The sequence below is a fragment of the Numenius arquata genome, chromosome Z, assembly GCF_964106895.1.
Source record: "Numenius arquata chromosome Z, bNumArq3.hap1.1, whole genome shotgun sequence".
Lineage (NCBI taxonomy): Eukaryota > Metazoa > Chordata > Aves > Charadriiformes > Scolopacidae > Numenius > Numenius arquata.
In genome coordinates, this window is record NC_133616.1 from 41,603,855 (window position 1) to 41,625,245 (window position 21,391).

At 42.1% G+C, this 21,391-nt stretch overlaps 1 protein-coding gene across 1 annotated transcript in view; it reads right to left on the bottom strand.

Moving 5' to 3' along the window:
• Positions 1-19,665, bottom strand: part of LOC141477568 (guanine nucleotide-binding protein subunit alpha-14) — a 79,041-nt gene extending 59,376 nt beyond the window's left edge. The window contains exon 1 of the mRNA XM_074166780.1: positions 19,545-19,665. Coding sequence (XP_074022881.1) covers positions 19,545-19,665 — 121 coding nt within the window. The remainder of the gene's footprint in view (positions 1-19,544) is intronic.
• Positions 19,666-21,391: the final 1,726 nt, after the last annotated feature.

A 21,391-nucleotide genomic window follows, 5' to 3' on the forward strand; every position in this document is an offset into this window, starting at 1 on the left:
TTTAAATTTTTTTTAAAAGTCCCTTTTTCTACTTAATAAAAGGAAACAGTGAAATAGCTTCCAAATGGAAAATCTTTTGCTGGTGCAGGATGTCCCGGATTATGCCAGTAACAGTTTATATTCTTGGTGTTGTGTGTGTAATAGGAAGTACTGTAACAAGCAGGAACAAAAATTAAACATGAGAAAAAGCTTGTTTAAAACTGACAAAATCCGTCAGACAGCAAGGACTCCAAATACACGTTCTTGTCTTGCTAGACTATACTCTGTTAGTTGTTAGCGGAAGGAACAGGACCAGTGCAAATGCAAGTGCCAAAACAAACTAGTTAAGTGCCTCATCTACCATAAATGACTAAATGTCAACCAGACTCATCCCTTGAGTTTCATCTCTTCTACTCTCTGTACAGAGTTAGCCTTGATAACCGCTACAAAGAAAACTATTTCTTACATTCAGTGGTAGGACAAACCTTTTCTTCCCAAATGTTCATCCCAACACTTTGAAACTGACTTTTTGTTTTGTTTTGTCGTTTTGTTTTGCTTTTTTATCAGAGTTAGGTTGATGGTTGGACTAGATGATCTTAAAGGTCCCTTCCAACCTAGACAATTCTATGATTCTATGACTCTCAATAACAGTAGAAAAAAACCCGTTAACAACTAACGCTGTTGTTAATGTAGCTCCTGAAATCCACACCTGACTTCTAACGGCAGAAGCCTCTAAAAACCAATACAACTGATGTGTGGCTTTGCTTAGACAAACGGAACTCCTTCCCTGCATTGTCACAACAGCCATGTCAAAACTGAGTGTCGGTGCTCAAGGAGTGACTCCCATGGTATATGGAAAGGCAAGGGTGGAGGGAATGACCCCAGTGCTGCTAAGTCGTATGCTTGTACTTGTTAAGGACAGTGAATACACACGACTTTTTAAGTTAAAAACTTAGGCTGTCACAGCAGCTACTTAGCAACTTCTGAACATTTTAAAATCATTTAGAACTAACAGGGCACACAAGTTATTAAAGCTGGTAAACATATGACTGCTCTTCATACCACCACTTTCCAATTTGCTTAGCACATGCAATGCCCCCTTACTATTTTTTTCCCCAAAAAAAGCTCTCATCCCGACACTTTCTTTCTACAAGTTCAGTGACAGCAACACCCACTTTCTGCATTGTATAGAAACACAGCAAGTAAAGCTGATCAGCAAAACTTTGCCACTTGGCAAGGCCAACCTCTGCTACTGCATCCGTAAGAGCCAAGAGGAATTTAAGGTCCACTGTGTCTAGCGAACCAGTGTGGCAGTAGCTCCCTGCTCCTAGGACACCTGGAAGTTACCACCACTAAAATGTCATGTGCATCTCCTTCCATCCCCATCCACATCACACAGCAATTTTGAATACGTGTTCAGTCTTTTATCTCCTTGTTTCTTACTTTCCCTACTCTGACAGACTATTTTAAAACTAAAGACAGAGAGAAAAGCCTAGAAGGAATCCAATATTACAGGAAACACAAACTTGCACTAAAGAATTATGAGAACCATGATAATGGCTCCTTTTAGCTACAAGGAAAAGATGGCAACAACGCATCAATAATTTTTTTAACATGGCAGGAGAGAAAGTTGTTCTTTACATAGCTACAGCTACAGATGACAAATATGCAAAGTAGGAGTGACAGCATATGACAAGCATTCTTAATTTCAACTGCTGATGATATTTATGCTGTTGTAAAAAAGGTGCTTACAAATAAAAAGATTAAAACAAAAACCCACCACACCAGGAAGTCTAGCTAGAATCTGAAAGAAACTTTATGTAGTCAGCAGCTAAACACTGTGTATCCGTACGTAGCCTTAGATTTGCCAGAAGAGCTCCTCTGTGTCCTTCCAGTAGGGCTGGGAGCAGATCTTTCCAAAACCAAGGTGAAATGAATTCAAGACGCTCACATGTCACGTTCACTGCTTACATTCTCCACATTAATTAAACCAGCTGTGAAGACAGGAGAGAATTTGGAAACCAGATTTGAAATCAGAAGCCATAATGCACTTCTGCTTCACTATGTAAGGACAGTTAAAACTTCTCACACAGCCGGCATCCTCATTGTCTTAAAGTTAGACCACCAGTGAAATACAAACCACTTCAGTGTCATGTGAATGGTGACCACAGAGCTGAACTTCAGCTTTTTGCATGTGTATTTGGCACAAACCCAAGAGGAGGTGTGGAAATATCTGGACAAGACCTGTGAGACGTGGGACAAAACCAAAAGCCCAAGTTACTCACAAGACAAAAAGCAGAAGTGGGAGATCAGCAGCACTCCGCATTCACAGATTTTGAGCTTTATCAAAAGATTAATTTGAGGTGTAGTCTAAACCCTAATCTAACAACACTTCCTCAGAACTACACAAAAGTTTTGCCAGGTCATCTTACAAACATGTATAGGTTGATACAGTAAGCACTTGATTTAAATAGAACTTTCCCACCAAAACTTAACAGTCAAACTACCACTTTCTTTTTTCTCCCCATAGAGGAGAGAAAGATCTGAAATCTGAGATCTGAAAGATCTCCCCATAGAGCTTCTGAAAGATCTGAGCAATTTTGCACCCTAAGTTCTCTTGACTTTATATGAAACTTAGACACTTGTCTGAAATCATTTAAAAAAAAATTTAACACTAATTATTCTTGACTTCCCTTTAAATCACAAGTAGTCTCCCACCCTGTACAGTAATAATATATTGCTCAAATACACAAAGTGCAAATTGTTTTTCTAAAGCATTTTCTGATATTATCCTTAATTAGTCAGACCTTACATTACCACTTTGTGCTGCTGAACACAAGGACACTAATTTGCTGTTGCCACAGTTATGTTTTCATTTGCTTCCAAAAAGAGAGAACACCGGCTCCCATCGTGGTCCTGTGCAGGGAACACAGGACTCTGTTATGGGTACTTACATACAACTGAGAAAAGATACAAATTCCCATTTCAGGAAGAGAGTACTTAAGTATTTATAAAAAGCCAAAGAACTTTACTAGATTGCTTATCAATTTGCTGATAAGCAATGAATTTATCATCCAAAATGTTAAGCTGAAACCAAATAATCTTTAAAGTACAAACAAAATTGTTCTCAAAACATTTCTTCTAACTTTTCCACCTTATATGCACAGATACAAAGTGGACAAACACTTTTGGCTGTGAAATAACTTTCTTAAAGGGGATTCCACACATATTAACAGTTTTTTGATCTCCCATAGCTTTGAATCATTAAATTGTACTGAGCAATGTTTACTGACACAGTCTTTGAATGACAAATGCAAACACCATCTGAATTTCAGTCTTTCAATCTTAACGACCAGTTCTGCTACCTAGGCATCACCAAGGACAAAATCCCATTCCAGCCATCCTCTCCTCTCACTTGACATCCTAGAGCCAAAGTAACTCCAAATCCTTTAGGGTCGAGGAAGCAGAAAGCATGCAGCAACTCCTTAAGTCTGTAGCATCATCAAACATCTTGAACTAGGCAACTCCTGTATGGTACTTGGCAACAGCATATGTTAAGAGCGCATGTCTTGCAAAAAGTGTAAACTAAAAAGAGCAGGAAACCCCTTACATTGCAAATTTGCCAAAGAATGGGACACTCTGGAGAACTTGACTATACTCACATGTCATCTGCAGTCACCAGAGATGCTAAGTAAACAACTAATCATTTGTGATCAGGATCATGTAACAGGATTTTCAAAAGGCTTTAGAGTTTTTAATAGAATATTTTGTAAAATAAGCTTTCCTTAAAAAAAAACACCCAAAACTGTTTTTGCCTAGGTTTTGCCAGAATCCAACCAACTGAAATGGAATAAATTATAGAAACCCATGAAAAAACAGTTTGATCTGCGGAGGGACTGGGTCTAACTTTTTGACAATGCAAACAAGAATTTTCCTCCTGTCATTGAATAACATAATACTGTATTTTGAGCTAAGAAATCCACTTAAAGGGAGCTTTAATTTTGTGGGCTTATATATGACATTTCACCTCTATTTTTCAAACTCTATGCTCCCCCAGTATCCAACATATCAGAGCATCTCATAGGAAGAAATGCTGCAACTTCACTTATAACCAAAGGTTAAATACACTTGATCTTCATGTTCCAGGACACAAGAACTATTTAAAGAACTATCTTTTAGTTAATTTAGTAGTTAGATTTAAAGCAACATCTTATATTCAGGGGAGAAGTTTAATATGAGACAGGCAGCTTGTGGCAAAGATGCTTCCTGATCATACACAGTTTTGAAATTCAACTTCAAAGCAGAACAGGAAAACAAATTAACAAAAAGTAGTCTAACTGTAGAAAATTATGCTGAATACTACTTAGTAAGCATAATATTATTTACTAAGCATTATTAGGTTACTTCTCACAAGTATGTTTGGCAATGGTGACTGCAAGGAAGGGCAGAACTTCAAGAAAAGGGAAAAGTGCCTCTAAATTGTTACATTTACCAGCACTAAATGGGATGGCACGGAACTCATGCTTGTTGAGGTTTACCTGAAATAAGCTCTGTCTTCTAAACATAACTACCTTATATCTTTGAGAGATCTACAACTTGGAAATGCACTAGATGGCTGTGCTGCCATTCAGGGGTACTTCAACAGGCCGGAGAACCAGACCTGTTCTCATGAAGTTCAGCAAAGGCAAACGGGAAGGAACACCCCCCTGAAAAGCAGCACGACACCCCTCTGAACACCCCTCTGAAAAGCAGCACGACCCCCTTGGGGTCCTGGTGGACACGGAGTCGAACATGAACCAACAGCCTCCTGAGCTGCATTAGGAGGAGTGTGGCCAGCAGGCCATGGGAGGTGATTCTTCTGCTCTAATCAGCACTGATGAGACACGTATGGAGTGCAGGGTCCAGGTCTGGGCTCCCCATTAAAACGGAGAGACATACTGAAGTTTACGTCCAGTGGAGGTCCCCTAAAATGAAGCATATCTCACATGAGGAGAGGCTGAGAGAGCGGGGGCTGTTTCCCCTAGGGAAGAGTAGTCTCAGGGGGGTCTCATCAGTGTGTATAAATATCAGATGGTGAGAGTAAAGAAGATGAAGCTAGACTCTTCTAGCAGTGCCCAATGACAGGACAAGAGGCAGTGAAGATATACTGGAATACAAGAAATTCTGTTTAAACCCAAGAAAAAAACTTTTTTTCATGTTAAAGTGACTGAACATGCAACCAGTCTGTCCAGGGTGGTTGTCTCTGTCTTTGGAGGATATTCAAAACCTAACTGGACACAGTCCTGAGTAGCCTGCTCCAGGTGGCCCTGCTTTGATCAGGGGCATGGACAATACAGTCTCCAAGACTCTGTGATTCTACAGAGGGGTGGATAAAAACACAGCCCAAAAGAACATAGCAGTGGGGTAGGGAGAATTTGGAAGTTGACTGAAACACTGTCCCCAGAGGCAGGGGCACCTTGTATAAGACTTCCGTTCACCCAAAATAACATTGAGCTTGGAAAGGCTATTTGGGTCACAAAGAGGACAAGAGAAGAACCTGAACCCCACCAGTCCTGCACAGCTCTGAGAGATGGACAGAACAGGATCTTGCCCAGAGGAGTAGTGACTAAATGGAAACAGTCACCTCAGGGGCTGATTGGGATCAAATCACAGCTGCTGCGTATCCAGTTCTGCATACCACCCAAATCTAGTGTAGGTTTTTGGACCACAGATTGCAGATCTTCCACTACTCTCCTACAGATTTCTTTGATTAGCAGTACTATGTAGTTACTGATGGTCAAAAAAAGGATAAAAGTACTGACTTGATATCAGAAAAGATAGCAGGTAGGCATTTTGGAATCTGCCAGTAAGACTATGGATTGCTAGAAACAAACTTAGTGTCTAGTCAAAGCACAAACAAAACAAACAAAATCCCCAAGCCCCCACATACTAATCTTAACTGCCAATTATATAGACTGTCCTCATCCTCCACTTTTTCGGTTCTCCCTGAATTCAGCAGCCCCACAGCTTTCTTTTTTAAATGTTATTGGAAAAGAGGAGGTGAAAAAGGAAAAATCCATACTCACACCACATTAATATAGATATAGGCAAGCTCTGAAGGTTACCTTATATAACTTCAAACTTTAACATCATAGGATGACAGCCACTATTTACAACTGTGAGCTTTGTACACCATGACAATCTTCCATTGCAAGCACAAGATGATGAGCGTTGTCTTTGCACTGAGTTATAGAAAGCTTTAGCAACCAGTAATAATAAATCCTAGCAAAATCTGCTTTCAAAAGTAGTATTTTTTTCCTGATTTTTAACAAACAGCAATAAAAGTTTCTAGTCTTTTTATTTTCCATTCAAGAATTTAAAAATGTTGCTTGCCGTTTACAAGGGTGAAGAAATATAGGGCAATTATTCTGAAGTTATTTTTAAATACCCAAGAAAAGTAGATGATGGTATTCTTCCCATTTCATCTGCAGCAGCCCCTTGTTCTATCCATAGCTGCTTCAAAGAATCCCATTTCCTCAGTTAGCAAGTTGTTGCTGCTGCAGGTCATTGAACCTGGTGAGAACATACCAAGAGAGCAGAGACTCCTTCCAGCAAGCGCACACACTGGAACAGTTTTAACTTACTACCCTGTACTCAGAAGTAGCGGAGTCATTTTTGGACGCCAGCATGCCTCAACTAATAACCTGCCATTCAGGCGCTAGCCAGGCATGACTTCCAGAGGTGAGGTTGCTACCACACAAGAAACCTGGTAACCTCCTTATTGCAGTTCAAGCTTTGGCATCAGAAGACACAAAAGCGGCACGAGCCTGTTTGTGGTTTCCATGTGGCAATTTATTTGCTATACACAAGCAAGCTCTCCAACCACTGTAAAAAAGTGTAGGACATTCTTGAAGTTAATTACTTTAGATCTAAATACACAGTTTTAAGGTGAGATGTTCCCAAGACCAACACCCATTGTTTGAGGTGCGTGTGTACGTATGCAGATGCGTACACACAATACATACAGTTTGTGCATATGCAGGTGCCTTTTTTGTACTCCCTTCATTTCTGTGTGCTTTCCTAGGAAAATCATCTGAATCAGACCTACACCTTACTAAAATTCTATAGCTTAGCAAGGCAAAGAATCACAGAATCACAGAATCTTAGCGGTTGGAAGGGACCCTTGAGATCATCGAGTCCAACCACATTAAAAAAAAAAAAAAAAAACAAACCACAAACAAACAAAAAAACACAACACACAAAACCAAACAAACAACAACCCCCCCCCCCCCAAAAAAAAAAAAAAAAAAAAAAGCACCCACCAACTAAACCCCACACCCACAACCTCACACACAACACCCCACCACAAACCACAATCCCGGGCACTAGAGCAAGCCCTGAAGAGCCACGTCTACACGTTTCTTAAATACCTCCAGGGATGGCGACTCCACCACCTCCCTGCGCAGGCTGTTCCAGTGCTTGACCACTCTTTCAGTAAAGTAATTCTTCCTAATATCTAATCTAAACCTCCCTTGCCGCAGCTTCATACCATTTCCTCTGGTCCTGTCGTTATTCCCTTGGGAGAAGAGGCCAACCCCCGCCTCTCTACAGTTTCCTTTCAGGTAGTTCTAGAGGGCAATGAGGTCTCCCCTCAGCCTCCTCTTCTCCAAACTAAACATGCCCAGTTCCCTCAGCCTCTCCTCATATGACTTGTTCTCCAGACCCCTCACCAGCTTGGTGGCTCTCCTCTGGACACGCTCCAGCACTTCAATGTCCTTCCTGTAGTGAGGGGCCCAGAACTACACACAGCACTCCAGGTGAGGCCTCACCAGCGCCGAGTACAGAGGCACCATCACTGCCCTACTCCTGCTGGCCACGCTATTCCTGATACAGGCCAGGATGCCGTTGGCCTTCTTGGCCACCTGGGCACACTGCTGGCTCATGTTCAGCCGGCTGTCCACCAACACCCCCAGGTCCTTTTCTGCCGGGCAGCTCTCCAGCCGCTCTTCCCCAAGCCTGTAGCGTTGCTTGGGGTTGTTGTGACCGAAATGCAGAACCCGGCACTTGGCCTTATTAAACCTCATCCCCTTGGCCCGTTGATCCAGAAAAGGTGAATTAATTCAGGCTGGTGATAATCCTGTCTTTCCTGGTTTTGCTGTTTCAGGGAGCTGTTAAAAAAATAAATTTGACTCTAAGAGATATGATTCTCAAATCTTCTGTCCCTACATCCAAAATCTCTGATTTGAGACCAAAATATCTTCCCAGCCCCAGAGGACCGGATCACTGCACCTAAAGAACCAGGTCCCAGTACAGTACTGCAGCAGATCAGATCCTGAATGGTATCCCTTACTAGATGCAGTCAATTCCCAGCTAGTCTTCACTGAATAATGCCATGCAGTCCTTCAATGGGCATGTAGGTGTCAAAACCAGAGCTTTTGCAGTGGATCTGACATAAGCCACAATAACTTGCTATTACAGTGCCTTGACTATGACTCTGGTTTCTCCAGGGCACCGGAACCACATGCTGGTACATGCCCGTCCAACCATCTGCGACCACTTATGACCATAATATCCCTCACCATTTCATAGACCATATTAGATTTACATCCCAGCAGGTACTGTCACAATGGCAAGTTTGATCACTAAATTAAGATGTCAAATTATATAACACTTGTACACACTTAACAGTTAGCATCTTTCCTTCAGGCTTAAGCGTCCCTTATACTTACACCGTTCTCCTCAGCTGTGAACACCAAACATATAGTTATCCAATGCGTCCTCAGTTCTAACTTTTAAGTTCAGACTTAGGCTTTGAACCTACAACTGTTGCCAAACCTCAAAAAAGCCAGGATCTTGTAGGGCATAACTAAAAAATAGAGTAAGAGTTTAATGCTAAGAACCTAAGCAGAAGTCAAAAACCATCTACTGGTACTGAACCTTTCTTGAGCTTAATTTTAATAGCTGAAAGTCCTCATGAAATCCCTCACTTGTATTTATTATGTGAATACTAAGATTAGTACTGAGTGTTGTGCAAACTTACACCTTAGCCAAGAAATACAGCTATATTATGAAAGAGAGCTGCTTTTCAGGGGCACTCAGGAGGCCAAAGAACTTCTCAAAAGATTGTAAGTATAAGAACAAACCATTACAAATTTCTTAAGGGACTTTAAGACAGGTAAGTGTACCCAGTGACATGTAAATACAATAATATAAATCCATTTGAAATACAGTAATTTACACCCATGTAAACTGGCAAAAAAATACACAAGATCTGGGGTCACGTGCTTAATCAAAACCACTGTAACCTGAAAACAAAACAGTTATTATTAACGGTTGAACCCAAAGGGCAAAGCAGTAGAAGCCCCCATTCCTCCCCAAAAAATGAGTAAAAGAACTTATAGTAAGAATTATCTTTTGTTACTCTGGCTCCCAGAGAATATAAACATATGTCAGCCTGTTAATATTTGCTTTCCTGTGCCTGTTGTATTAAACTGAGCATAGCTGGATGGATCTTACCAAAGAGAAAGAGAGGATAATAAATCAATGTTCCTGAAACACAGAGTTTTAATCCTCCTAAGGAAATGACTGTAACTCAGATCTAGAGTTTACAATTTGCAGTGAAAAAAATAGAGCCCCCAGACCCATACAGGCCCTTACATATAACAAGTCTATAGCTAACCTTTTCAATATACATCATGTATAGCACTTAAGAAACAACTACAAAATCCCACTCCAGACCGAGAATATTATTTTACCCAGAATTAAATATTTGCAATACGTGAGCTCGAAAAAATACCTCCACACAAGTCCCTGAACTGCACACGTGAACACAGGTAACTCCTGGACAGATGAGTTTCACTAAGCAAAAAGTGATAAAATACGTACTTCATGCCAGCATATAGCCACACAATTACTCCTAGCAATGGTAAATTACTACGTAAAATAGATATTAGTTAGGGATTGCACTCTAAGTCATTGCATACTCAGCTTTGGACTGAGCATAGAAGCCATTCAACTGCTTTAACAGATGCTAGATATGTACTTACATAAATCACACAGTTAGGATAAAATTTACTTACTGATCTCCTTGAGACTGGCTGTAATGAAAACTGTCAAATGTTCAAAACCAGAGCCTGATTACAGCAAATGTCACTAGCAGAAAAGTGCTGAGCTCCAAAACACCCAGTAGCTCTTCCAGAAAATAATAATTAAAAAATAAACTCACACAACAGTACTTGGTCATACACACAGCATTTTCCTCAGAAGGTAATAAGAGACATATCTGCTCCAAAGCAGCAAAATATTAGACCTCTGTGATCAGACTACTACATATTCTTTATGTTAGATGCTAATAGTATCAATACACAATCTCCCTATCTCATCTGTTTTCACAGATCGTAATTCAAAAACATCTGAATCAAGGTTTGAAACATGCCAGCGAAATACGGTACCACCATTCCTTTTCCATTATCATCACACTTCTACCAATCCTCTATATACCAGAAATACTGTTTTGTATTTAATATGTATACCTTTACCTCAGATACAAGCTCAAAAGTGTGAAATAGTTTACATACATGACAAAAAGATTGCAAATACTAAGCAGGTTGCTCTGTTTAGCCTGCATTTCAGAGAACCAGCTGTTTCTCCCCATAGCCAATGAAAAACTCAAGTAACATGCAATCCCCAAAAGATCCCTTGTTTATCATTCCTGGTGCTTGAACTGGGATTTTCAAACATCTAGGCATTAAAACAATTAGCTAATGAGAACTTCAGTATTTAAAGTATGAGGTATTACCAAATTAAACATTGTTGAAGACTGCATTGATAAAAAGCAAGAATAAAACCAGACACAATAGCACAAAATAAAACAACATCAAATTTAAAAGTAATTTTTTCTGATTTTACGGAGATAAGTCCATCTCATGAACAGAAATTTCTCCTGCATTAAGTTTAAAAGTACTAAATAGCATACTTTGCACTGAGTACATTAACAGACTATTTTATGTTGAAATGAAAAACAGTTTTGTAAGAAACTGCTGCCCTTTAGAAACATACTCATTTTATGATTCACTTTTAAAAATGCACTCTGAAGGAAAAAAAGCTTTGCTGTCACCTGAACATCTAAATTCGCCAAAGTTTCACTGGGCCTACTGGCATTATATAGAAGACATACTCCTAAATCCTTAGAACGGCCTTTAACTCACATATATGGCACTTCAGCATGTAAACAATTTCAAAACAAGAACAAACATTTGAAATCTCTCTGTCTCATGCAGTAACAGGATGGTAGGCAGCTCTACCCCAGATAAACTGCCATCCTGAAATTTCATAGGCCCTCAATTCTTTTGCATGGGAAATTATGACCAATTTAATCCTGGCGACAGACTGCCAGTGCTCAGGTCAGCTCGTAGTTCTAAGCAGCACATTTGCTCATTCTTCTTCCTCTTACCAATAAGAACTGGACTTTTCAAGTGCCATTTTAACAGTAACCTGCCAACACAGCTGTGCTGTGAGGTTACGGTACACATGCAGATGGCACGAACTTGCACGTAAAGCACCAGGAAAGAATTTAAAAGGCTTGACAGAGCAAAAGTTACCAAAGGAAAAAGGGGGGGGGGGGAAGAAAGGAAAACCTACAGTACACTAATACACATGCAGAATGAAGGTCTGGCAACTCTTCACTATGGGATTGGCAGGAACTCCTCCCCAACATAGGCCTGCAAACTCCTTGTCTTGACATCCATTATGCTAGCATTTGAGAATTCCAGCTGGAAATCAGGACCCCTGTGTGCCTACTGTAAAGTAAGAGGTACCAGCTCCTACTCGGAGGTTACATAGCACAGTGTCACAGAAGGTGCAACCTCAGGACAAACATAGGCTGACACGTGGCTTTCAGATTATGAAGTAACAATAAAACAAAGTTTAGCATAAAAGCTTCCTGCTTGGGTAATGAACGCCAAGTTTTTATACAAAACACATTTTCATTTAAAACACAAAGCTAGGAATTGTGAAATGAATATGTCCTAAGGGCTGAAATGAATTATTTGCCTTTCCTACCAAAGGAAATATATCAGGTTGGGAACTCACATGCTTTTTAAAATAAAGGATAAAGGATAAGCACTTGGCACAATTAACTTGGAAATATTTAGGTATAAAAAGTATTTACTTGTAAGTTTTTTAAAAAAAATAGAAGGCTTATTTTGTGACACATACTTTTATTTACTTGCAGCGTTTTGCTTTTCAGTTAGTGTTCCATGCAATTCCCAACCAGTGGCTAACTTCAGATATTTCCAAGATGCTCTGCATAAAGTTCTAATGCTTTCTGAGCAAAAGATGGGCACAAATACAAGCACTAGGAAAAGTAATCACATTTAAAAGAAATTAACTACAGGAGCCCTGAGGCTAGCAGTGGAACCATAAAACATTGCAAGTACATAATACATCTGGAAACCAATTCTTCCTTTATATTTAAATGTTATTTTACAAGAATGCTTTTTTTCCATAGAGTACCTTCAGTTTGAAGACAGCAAATGAAGGTATCTCCAATAAGCTATTTCAGCACCAGCTCAACATTGAGAAATAAAAAGGTGGTGTTAAATTAATACCTTCGTAGTAGAAAAGGTTATTTCAGTACTGAGGAGCATTACTATTGAGGAACCCAACAAGCTTCCGTATTGAATTTGCGTGGCGAGGTTTTCAGAGCAGAGGGGTAAACGGGTGCCTTCTGTGGGAAGCTGCCAAAAGCTTCCCCAATATCTGATAGACCCAATGCCAGTCGGCTCCAAGAGGGACCCCCCACTGGCCAAAGCTGAGCCTATCAGGGATAGTGGTAGCACCTCTGGGATAACATATTTAAGAAGGGGAAAAAACCTGCTGTGCAATAGCAGCTGGAGAAAGGAGTGAGAATATGTGAAAGAAACAACTCTGCAGACACCAAGGTTAATGGAGAAGGACGGGGAGGAAGTGCTCCAGGAGCCGGAGCAGTGATTCCTCTGCAGCCCATAGAGAAGACCGCGGTGAGGCAGGTTGTTCCTCTGCAGTCCATGGAGGTGGAGCAGATACCCACCTGCAGCCTGTGGGGGGTACCCCATCATGGAGCAGGTGGATGCCTGAAGGAGACTGTGGTGCCATGGGAAGCCCATGCTGGAGCAGGGTCCCAGCAGGAGCTGTGGACCCAGGGACAGAGAAACCCACACAGAGGAGCAGGTTTGCTGGCAGGACTTGTGACTCCATGGTGGACCCATGCTGGAGTAGTCTGCTCCTGAAGAACTGCACCCTGGAAAAGACCCACACTGGAACATTTCTTGAAGAACTGAAGCCTGTGGGAGGGGCCCACATTGGAGAAGTTCATGGAGGACTGTCTCCCATGGGAGGGACCCCATGCCAGAGCAGGGGAAGAGTGTGAGGAGTCCTCTCCCTAAGGAGGAAGGATTGGCAGAGATAATGTGTGATGAACTGACCTCAACTCCTATTCCCCGTCCCCCTGCACCGCTCATGGGAGGAGGTAAAGAAATTGGGAGTGAAGTTGAGCCCAGGAAGAAGGGAGGGGTGGGGGAAAGGTGTTTTAAGATTTAATTTATATTTCTCATTATTCTACTCTGATTTGATTGGTAATAAATTAATTTCCTCCAAGTGAAGCCTGTTTTGCCTGTGACGGTAATTGGTGAGCAACTTCTCCCCACCCTTATCTCGACCCACAAACCCTTTCATTCCATTTTCTCTTCCCTGTCCATTTAAGGAGGGGAGTGATGGAGGGGCTTTGGTTGGCACCTGGCATCCAGCCAGGGTCAACCCACCAAATATCTCAATGTATTCCTGAACTTTAATAAAGTTTTATTAACTCATATTTAGTATTCATTACAAGTATACATGACCTTTTCTCTTAGAAAGTTGGAATACTGCTTTGAACAATAATTCTCTAAGCTAAATCCAACTTCCTAACATAATCACATTGAAATTCCATAACAATAAGAGAAGATAACCATAAAGAACAGCAGTGTCACTGTGCACAAAGGTTTTTGCAAAGATCTGCTTACCCACGCTACTGTTGTAGAAAACTTTCTATAATCCTAATCATATGGAAAGGATAGTTTTCAAGACAGAATCCTGCATTATGTGCCAAGAACTCTGTCTGCAGAAAGATCATCAGTGCTTGAAAGCCTGGAAATAAGTGAATATGTCATATGAAGGAAACCATCATCTCCCACATTATCATTCACACAATTTTTGCCTCTAGTGAAATAAAAAATACAGAATGTGTTTTCACACAGAAGGAATTGATTCCTACCAAAGCTGCAGAACTTCATTCCTATTACGTTTTTTTTCATAACTACTGGCTTGGACTGATAAAATTGCAGGTTAAATAGAATCAGTGTAAATATATTTGAAAAAGCTTCTTTTAAAATACACATACAGTCACCACTATTACCAGCAGAAGATCACAGAATCATAGAATAGCAGGTTGGAAGGGACCTCAACGATCATCTGGTCCAACCTTCTTGGCAAAAGCACAGTCTAGACAAGATGGGCCAGCACCCTCTCCAGCTGAATCTTAAAAGTGTCCAATAAAGGGGAATCCACCACTTCCCTGGCGAGATTATTCCAATGGCTGATTGTTCTCATTGTGGAACATTTTCCTCTTGTGTCCGATCAGAATCTCCCCAGGAATAACTTGTACCCATTACCCCTCTTTTGATCAGATGCCCACTCAGTCTTCTCTTCTCCAGACTAAAAAGACTCAAGTCCCTCAGCCTCTCCTCGTAACGGAGATGCTCCAGGCCCCTAATCATCTTCGTAGCCCTCTGCTGTACCCTCTCCAGCAGTTGCCTGTCCTTCTTGAACTGGGGAGCCCAGAACTGGACACTGTACTCCAGATGGCACCTCAACAGGGCAGAGTAGAGGGGGAGGATAACCTCTCTCGACCTGCTGGTCCCACTCTTCTTGATGCACCCTAGGATGCCATTGGCCTTCTTGGCCACAAAGGCACATTGCTGGCTCATAGTCATCCCTAGGTCTTTCTCCTCAGTGGTGCTCTCCAGCAAGTCAGCACCCAACCTGTACTGGTGCATGGGGTTATTTCTCCGCAGGTGCAGCACCCTACACTTGCCTTTATTGAAGTTCAGCAGGCTCCTCTCTGCCCAGCTCTTCAGCCTGTCCAGGTCCCACTGGACAGCAATCATCTAGTTCCAACCCCCCTGCCATGGGCAGGGACACCTCCCACTAGAGCAGGTTGCTCAATGCCCCATCCAGCCTTGTCTTGAACACGTCCAGGGACGGGGCTTCCACAACTTCTCTGGGTGACCTGTTCCAGTGTCTCAGCACCCTCACAGTAAAGAATTTCTTCCCAATATCTAATCTAAATCTCCCCTCTTTCAGTTTAAAACCATTACCCCTTGTCCTATCGCTCCACTCCCTCATAAAGAGTCCCTCCCCATCTCTTCTGTGTAGAAACACAACAGTTAAATTCTCCCAAAATGAAGCACAGAGCATACTAGATTTGGAAAATAACTTGTATTTTCAACTAATACCCAGTGAAGACAAAAAATCGTTTTTTGCACAAAGCACTGGCATTTAATGATCATTTTGCTAAACTTCCAAAGGAATGTTTCCTTAATACAATCCTTAAAACTTTTAAAACCACATAATGATAATGTCAAGAGAAAGATTTAAACTGTTCTATTTAAAGAGCAGTGTCTTTATTAAAGGTACATGGGGAGAATTCATAAATTATCATTTGACAGCTTCAACATACCTTTCTCAAATAAAATTACTGTCTTGACATGCATACTGATGGGTAAAAATCTGAGCAAAGAGTTAGTTGCTTTAAATTATGATTGGTTTTGCTACTCAGCATGTTCATCCAGGGACCAGTCTACCTTCAGCCCTGCAAAATCAGGTTCTCAATATTAAAGCACACTGAGCTTTTCTAATTTAAAAGAAGATGCTACCTTGATCCAATTATCTGTAATGTGATTCAGAAATAATTAAGAATGAAGATGTATTTGTACACTGGTAGAACTGTTCTTACATATGCTTACATATCTCTGGACTTCATGCCGCTAGTCTGCACAATCCAAACAGTTTATAAATATTCTACAACTACCCATCATAATGAAGCTTGTGGCTACTTAAAGTGATTTGTATCAAGTGTTTGCGCTGATTAGCTTCTAAAGAAATGGATTATGTCATTTACTCTTAGAAACTGCAGTACACAATCAGAATCTCAAGCCAGAACCAGCACTTGTTCAATCGACTAGAGTCAATTTTGTGAATCCTGTGTTAGCAAACTACTAAAACAAAATGAACAAGAATTAACCACATTCATGTCAAAATATTTTTTTTCAGACTAAACAGCCTCCTCTCTTCATGTCTATTCAAGCTAGATTAGTTTTACACTGTATCTTCTTGGTATTAATCTTCCAACAGATAAGAAAAAGAACAAATTTACCAGGCAGATAAGCAGAGGGATTTCTCAGTTTTTTATAAAATCTGTTCACAGAAGGCAACACAGATACAGTAAATACATCTGACAAAGGCAGGCAGACAGCATGGAGGAGGGAGGCTGCAGAAAAGCAAGCAATCACCATCAGATACGCCCTCATGCCTTAGGATATAAGCACTCCTCTAGTGCACATATACCGGCCAGATAAACCAAGAGCCATTATTGCCATTAACAGTGAGGAGCTGAGGCACAGGAGCAGTTTTTCACGTGTCTGTATTTGCAATGAATTAAGGAGTTGCACAGGCTGAAGCCTTGACACTGTCCTCCAACACCCACGTGGGTACAGTCACGCTCACTGAGTAACTCAGGTCTCTCTCAGCCCTTAAGGTTTTCACCAGCCTTTCATTCACCACAGACAGATCCGGTTACTGACAGTAATAAAAACGATGCATAAAGCCGCTTTCAAAATATCTTCCATTAAAATGTTTCTGGTATTTACAACCCAGTGAGGGCTACAGCAGAAAACTGACAAACCAACATGCAAAAGCTATTAGCATGCTGAGAAAAAAAATGCCATTTGCTCTAGATGCTCAGTCTTGCCTCTTTGATCTTAGATTAAATCCAAAGATGTTTATTTTGGATTAATTTATATAGTCTGCTGGTTTAGATTAATACGGACAGATCTACTAAGGACTTTGGTAAGATGGACTCTACTTTCACTAGATTGGTATTTCCTTCCTCTGTACCCTTCTGACTTGTGCAAATTCAAATTGGATTCATCATAGACAGGTTTCTTATTCCTACGCCACTACTCAAAAATAATAAGTTGTATTTTACCATATCATTTAATGTAAGCATGCCCACTGCCATCAGAAAAATTAACCGTGCTGACACATCTAGAACTTTTCTGTTCTCAGAGAGATTAATTTGTGCTTCCTGTAGAAATGTAATGGCTTCTTTTAAGGAAATAAAAGGTCCAAAGAGGTGTCTTGCTACTGCAATGAATGCCAGAAAGCGCTTCATCTACCTGTAAGGAAGTTCATGGTTCAATCCAGTGCTTCTGTTCACACACCCAAGCTCCAGAGAGAGGAGCAGCTGGAGCAGCTGAGACAGGAGCAGTTGGAAGCTGAGAATACAGGCTGGGGAAAGGAGAGAAGCCATGTTTATGCCATTTCTACATCATTCCTTGAAGATCTGGTTTTTGATGACAAAACATTGCTGGATGGATAGTAATCCAGAATCACCACTTTTTTTTCTTGTCATGTAAAAAACTAAAGGAACTGCTAAATTAGCCTACATGAGAATGAATTTTTAGTTTGTTTATTGCAATGTATAGTTTCAAAAAAGTCTTGGTATTCCCCTAAGACCCATGAGTACTGCCACAAATTAGTGCTTTTGAAAGGTCTCTTCTTTGAAAGCATACTGCTTCTTCAACAGGTTAGCAGTCTTAGAGTGATAATGTAAGTTTTTTGGTTTATGGAGTTTTCTTTGTTGGTTCCATGTTTTTCAAAACAAAAAGTGAACTGTTCTCATGCTCACCTAATTTCTTGGTAAAAACAGTAAATGAATATAGAAAAACATTCGCACTGTTTTCAGTTAAAGCAAAGCAACATTGCAACAGTATATGATATCCCAAAAGTAAACAGAGAAGAAAGAAAAATTAAAGATTATAACATTTAAATTGCATAAAGGTAGAGCATTATGCTGAAGAAAAGCAAATTGGAAGAAAAGTTACTTCACAATCTTTCAAGACGTCAGCAGCACAGATAAAACATTGCACTAGAGGAGTTTTTAACAGACAATTATTGTTTCTTATAAATATTCACGCCAAAATCTGAAATCCAACAGCTACCAGTTTAGACTGTTGCATCAGTCAACCACAGATTTTTTACACAGGTAATAGGCAAAGGCAATAGCAAACCAGACAAATGGCACTGAGGGCAAGTCAGTATTCTGGGTTTTCATTTTTTAAAATGTTTCATGTTAACAGTATTTTGTAATTCAGCATTGAAAGAAGCCTGTTTAAACTTAGTTTCTGATCTACAGTTTTGTTCAGTCTTCCTAAAAACTTACTGTTTGAAGCCTGGTTGGTTATTTGGTGAGCTAAGTTACACAAGCTGCAATACCTCGACCCGTCTGCAGCTGAGATGAAGGCAGATCTCTAGCAAGGGAGCGACAGGACTAGTACACGGTAGCACTAGCTCACCAACTCACTCCACTACAGAAGACTTCTCCTCTGCCACAGGTTATAGCAAGAAAAGCTGTTCCCACACTGGGAGCTTTAATGCCTAAGAGCTTCTGCATCAAGCTCTTTAGCCACAAACAGCTGCCTCAGAGAAATAAAACTTTCTTAAGCTGAGGCTGCTGCGCCTCAGTTTAAGATTTTGTACCAGATGGTTTCAAGTTTCTTGTTTTCTTTCAGCCACTGCTGTGGGCTGAGTTTCCCGCCCCAGCTGGTGTAAAGACAGCAGGAACTCTGCTGTAGGTGTGTCTGGCATCTGCGTGGAGCTGCAGCAGCAGCTAGAAAGGCTTAAAGCTGCCAACCTCATCTGCTCTCACCGACACCTCCGCCAAGCTGAATTACCACCAATGAAACAGCACTCATTGAAGAAGTCAAGCGGCTGATGTAGGAAATGATGCTCCGGATAGAAGAGACGCTCCAGACAGAGGCAAGCGAGCAGGGCCAGGCAGGCTGGTACTGCTTCTACCCGCTCTTCACCAGGAGGCCTTCAACACGGAGCTGGGGACACCAGTGCCAAGAGCCACACTGCTCTCCCAGACACGGGACTGGCCACTCATTGGAATAAGGCGTGTAAATCTCATTTCCTGAGCTTGCAGTTATCTTTCACTCACCATGCCCTGCCACAGCACCACCGACACCATGCTGCAGCCTCCTCACGAGTGCCGGGGTGCGTTTGGGTTTGATTTGGGTTTCTCTCGCAAGAAAACCAGCCAGGCAGCGACCCTACCCACGCAGGACTGTGAAAATCTGCCGTGCCGCTCCTCCCCAGCCCTGCAAGGGGTAGCGACGGCTGAAACTTCACACCCGCACCTGCAGGAGACCTCCGCGCCAGCGGCCGAGGTGTCTCCCCGCCCCGGGGCAGGGGACGCGGGAGGCAGCCCGCCCCCACCGCTCACTCACCCAGCAGCAGCAGCTTCAGCTCCCGGCGGGCGTCCCGCTTGTCCCGGCGCAGCTGCCGCTCGATCTCGGCGCTGATGCGCTGCGACTCCTTCTCCTCGGCGGAGAGGCAGCAGCCCGCCATGGCCACCGGCTCCCGCCGCCGGAGGGGTGCGGAGGAAAAGCCGTCCCCGCCGCGGCGAGGGGCTGCCGCCTCCCCTGCCGCCGCCGGAGGGGCCGCGGGGCCGGGGCGGGCAGGTGCCGCCTCCTCCCGCAGGCGCGGCCGGAGCGGAGCGGGGCGGGAGCGACCCCCCTCCCGCAGCGCCGGCAGCCCGGGGCGGGGGCCGGGAAGGGACAGGCTGCGGGCCGCGGCTGGTTCCCGGGGGGGCAGGCAGCGAAGGGTAGCCGGCAAAACTTAAAAACGAAACAACAGGAAAAAAAAAAAAAACCTCATACGCACGCAAAACCCCCCGAAATAACTTAAAAAAAAAAAACAAAACAAAACAAAAAAAAACAAACCAAAAAAGAAAACCAAAACCAAACCCAAAACCGACAAACCATGAAAAAGCCGAAACCCGCAAACCCCACAAAACCAAACCAAAGCAAAAAAATAAATGAACCAGCTTCCAAACGGCACACACCCTTTGGCGAAGGTTAGGAGGCCGGAGGGGAAGGGGACGGCGAGCTGTCACCGCGGAGCATCGGCTCTCCGGGGGGCGCGGGGGTGGGGGGGTGCCGGCGGAGGGGGCTGCCCGAGGGCAGAGGGGCGACCCCTATTGTGAAGTGCCGTGTCTGGGGCTTCCTTTCCCTTTTCCCACCTAACACCTTTGCCACGCCACAGGGATGGAAGCTGTGATAGGGAGGGGGGACATGCCTGCCTTTGGCTGTCGGCTGGATTTCATTTCGGAGGTTTTTTGTGGAATTAGCTGTATTGCACTCCTTGCTTACGTAGTCGAATCTAGCATTTAACTTACTGGCTTGCATTTTGTAAGGAATGTAGTCTTGAAAAGTCTTTCACATCCAAATCATGCAGGCAGTAGTCAAACTAGCATCCTTCAGAGCAGCTGTGAAGCACTCCCAGGAGGCTGTTCCAGGTGCCTTATCCATGTGCTGGGAGCCTACCATATCTCACAGTAAGGCAACAGTTGCTTTGCTTCGGCTGGCTACAAGTAGTTCAAGGTCTGTGGTAATACAGGTCCGCAGCAATTAGCAGCAGTATTACAAGAGGCATGTTTGCTATTCCTTTATATAGAAAACACTGACTTATTACAAAATAATTATCACAATCTCCTTCGAGGGCACAGAACTGCGAGCAAGCTGCTCGGCTACTGTACTGCCAAGAGAAATAGCTACATAGTCACTTTTGCTAAAATTATAACTATAACTCTATGCTGAGGTGAGAACTCCTTCAGGCTACAGATCCCATGGCATCAGGATTTGTTTCAATTCGGCTTTTTCTGTTCTCCGGACAGAATCATCTCCATAGCTGTTTTAGAACACACCTGCTAGTGTAACACTACCTCATAATCCACGTCCCAGAGTTTGAGACTCATTTACAAGTTTTCAAACAGTGGAGAATATGATATTTATGACCTTGCAACTCTACTGAAGGTCTGCAAAATAACATGATTTTAAAAGCTTCTTTCAAGTTTATTTCAGGTGTAGAAAAACTTTTTTCTGGGTTGTGTTTTTTTTTTTTGTGGGGTTTTTTGTAAGGGTAGTAGGGGGAAAGAAACACTTATTACATCAAAGCTCGATCCTCAAGATTTATATTAACACTATATATGCATTAAAAATTAAACGAAGTTTTTTTCTCAGTTCACTTTCTCTGTGCATGTGTTCAAAGTGTCCTTAGAGTTTAATTCTTTACT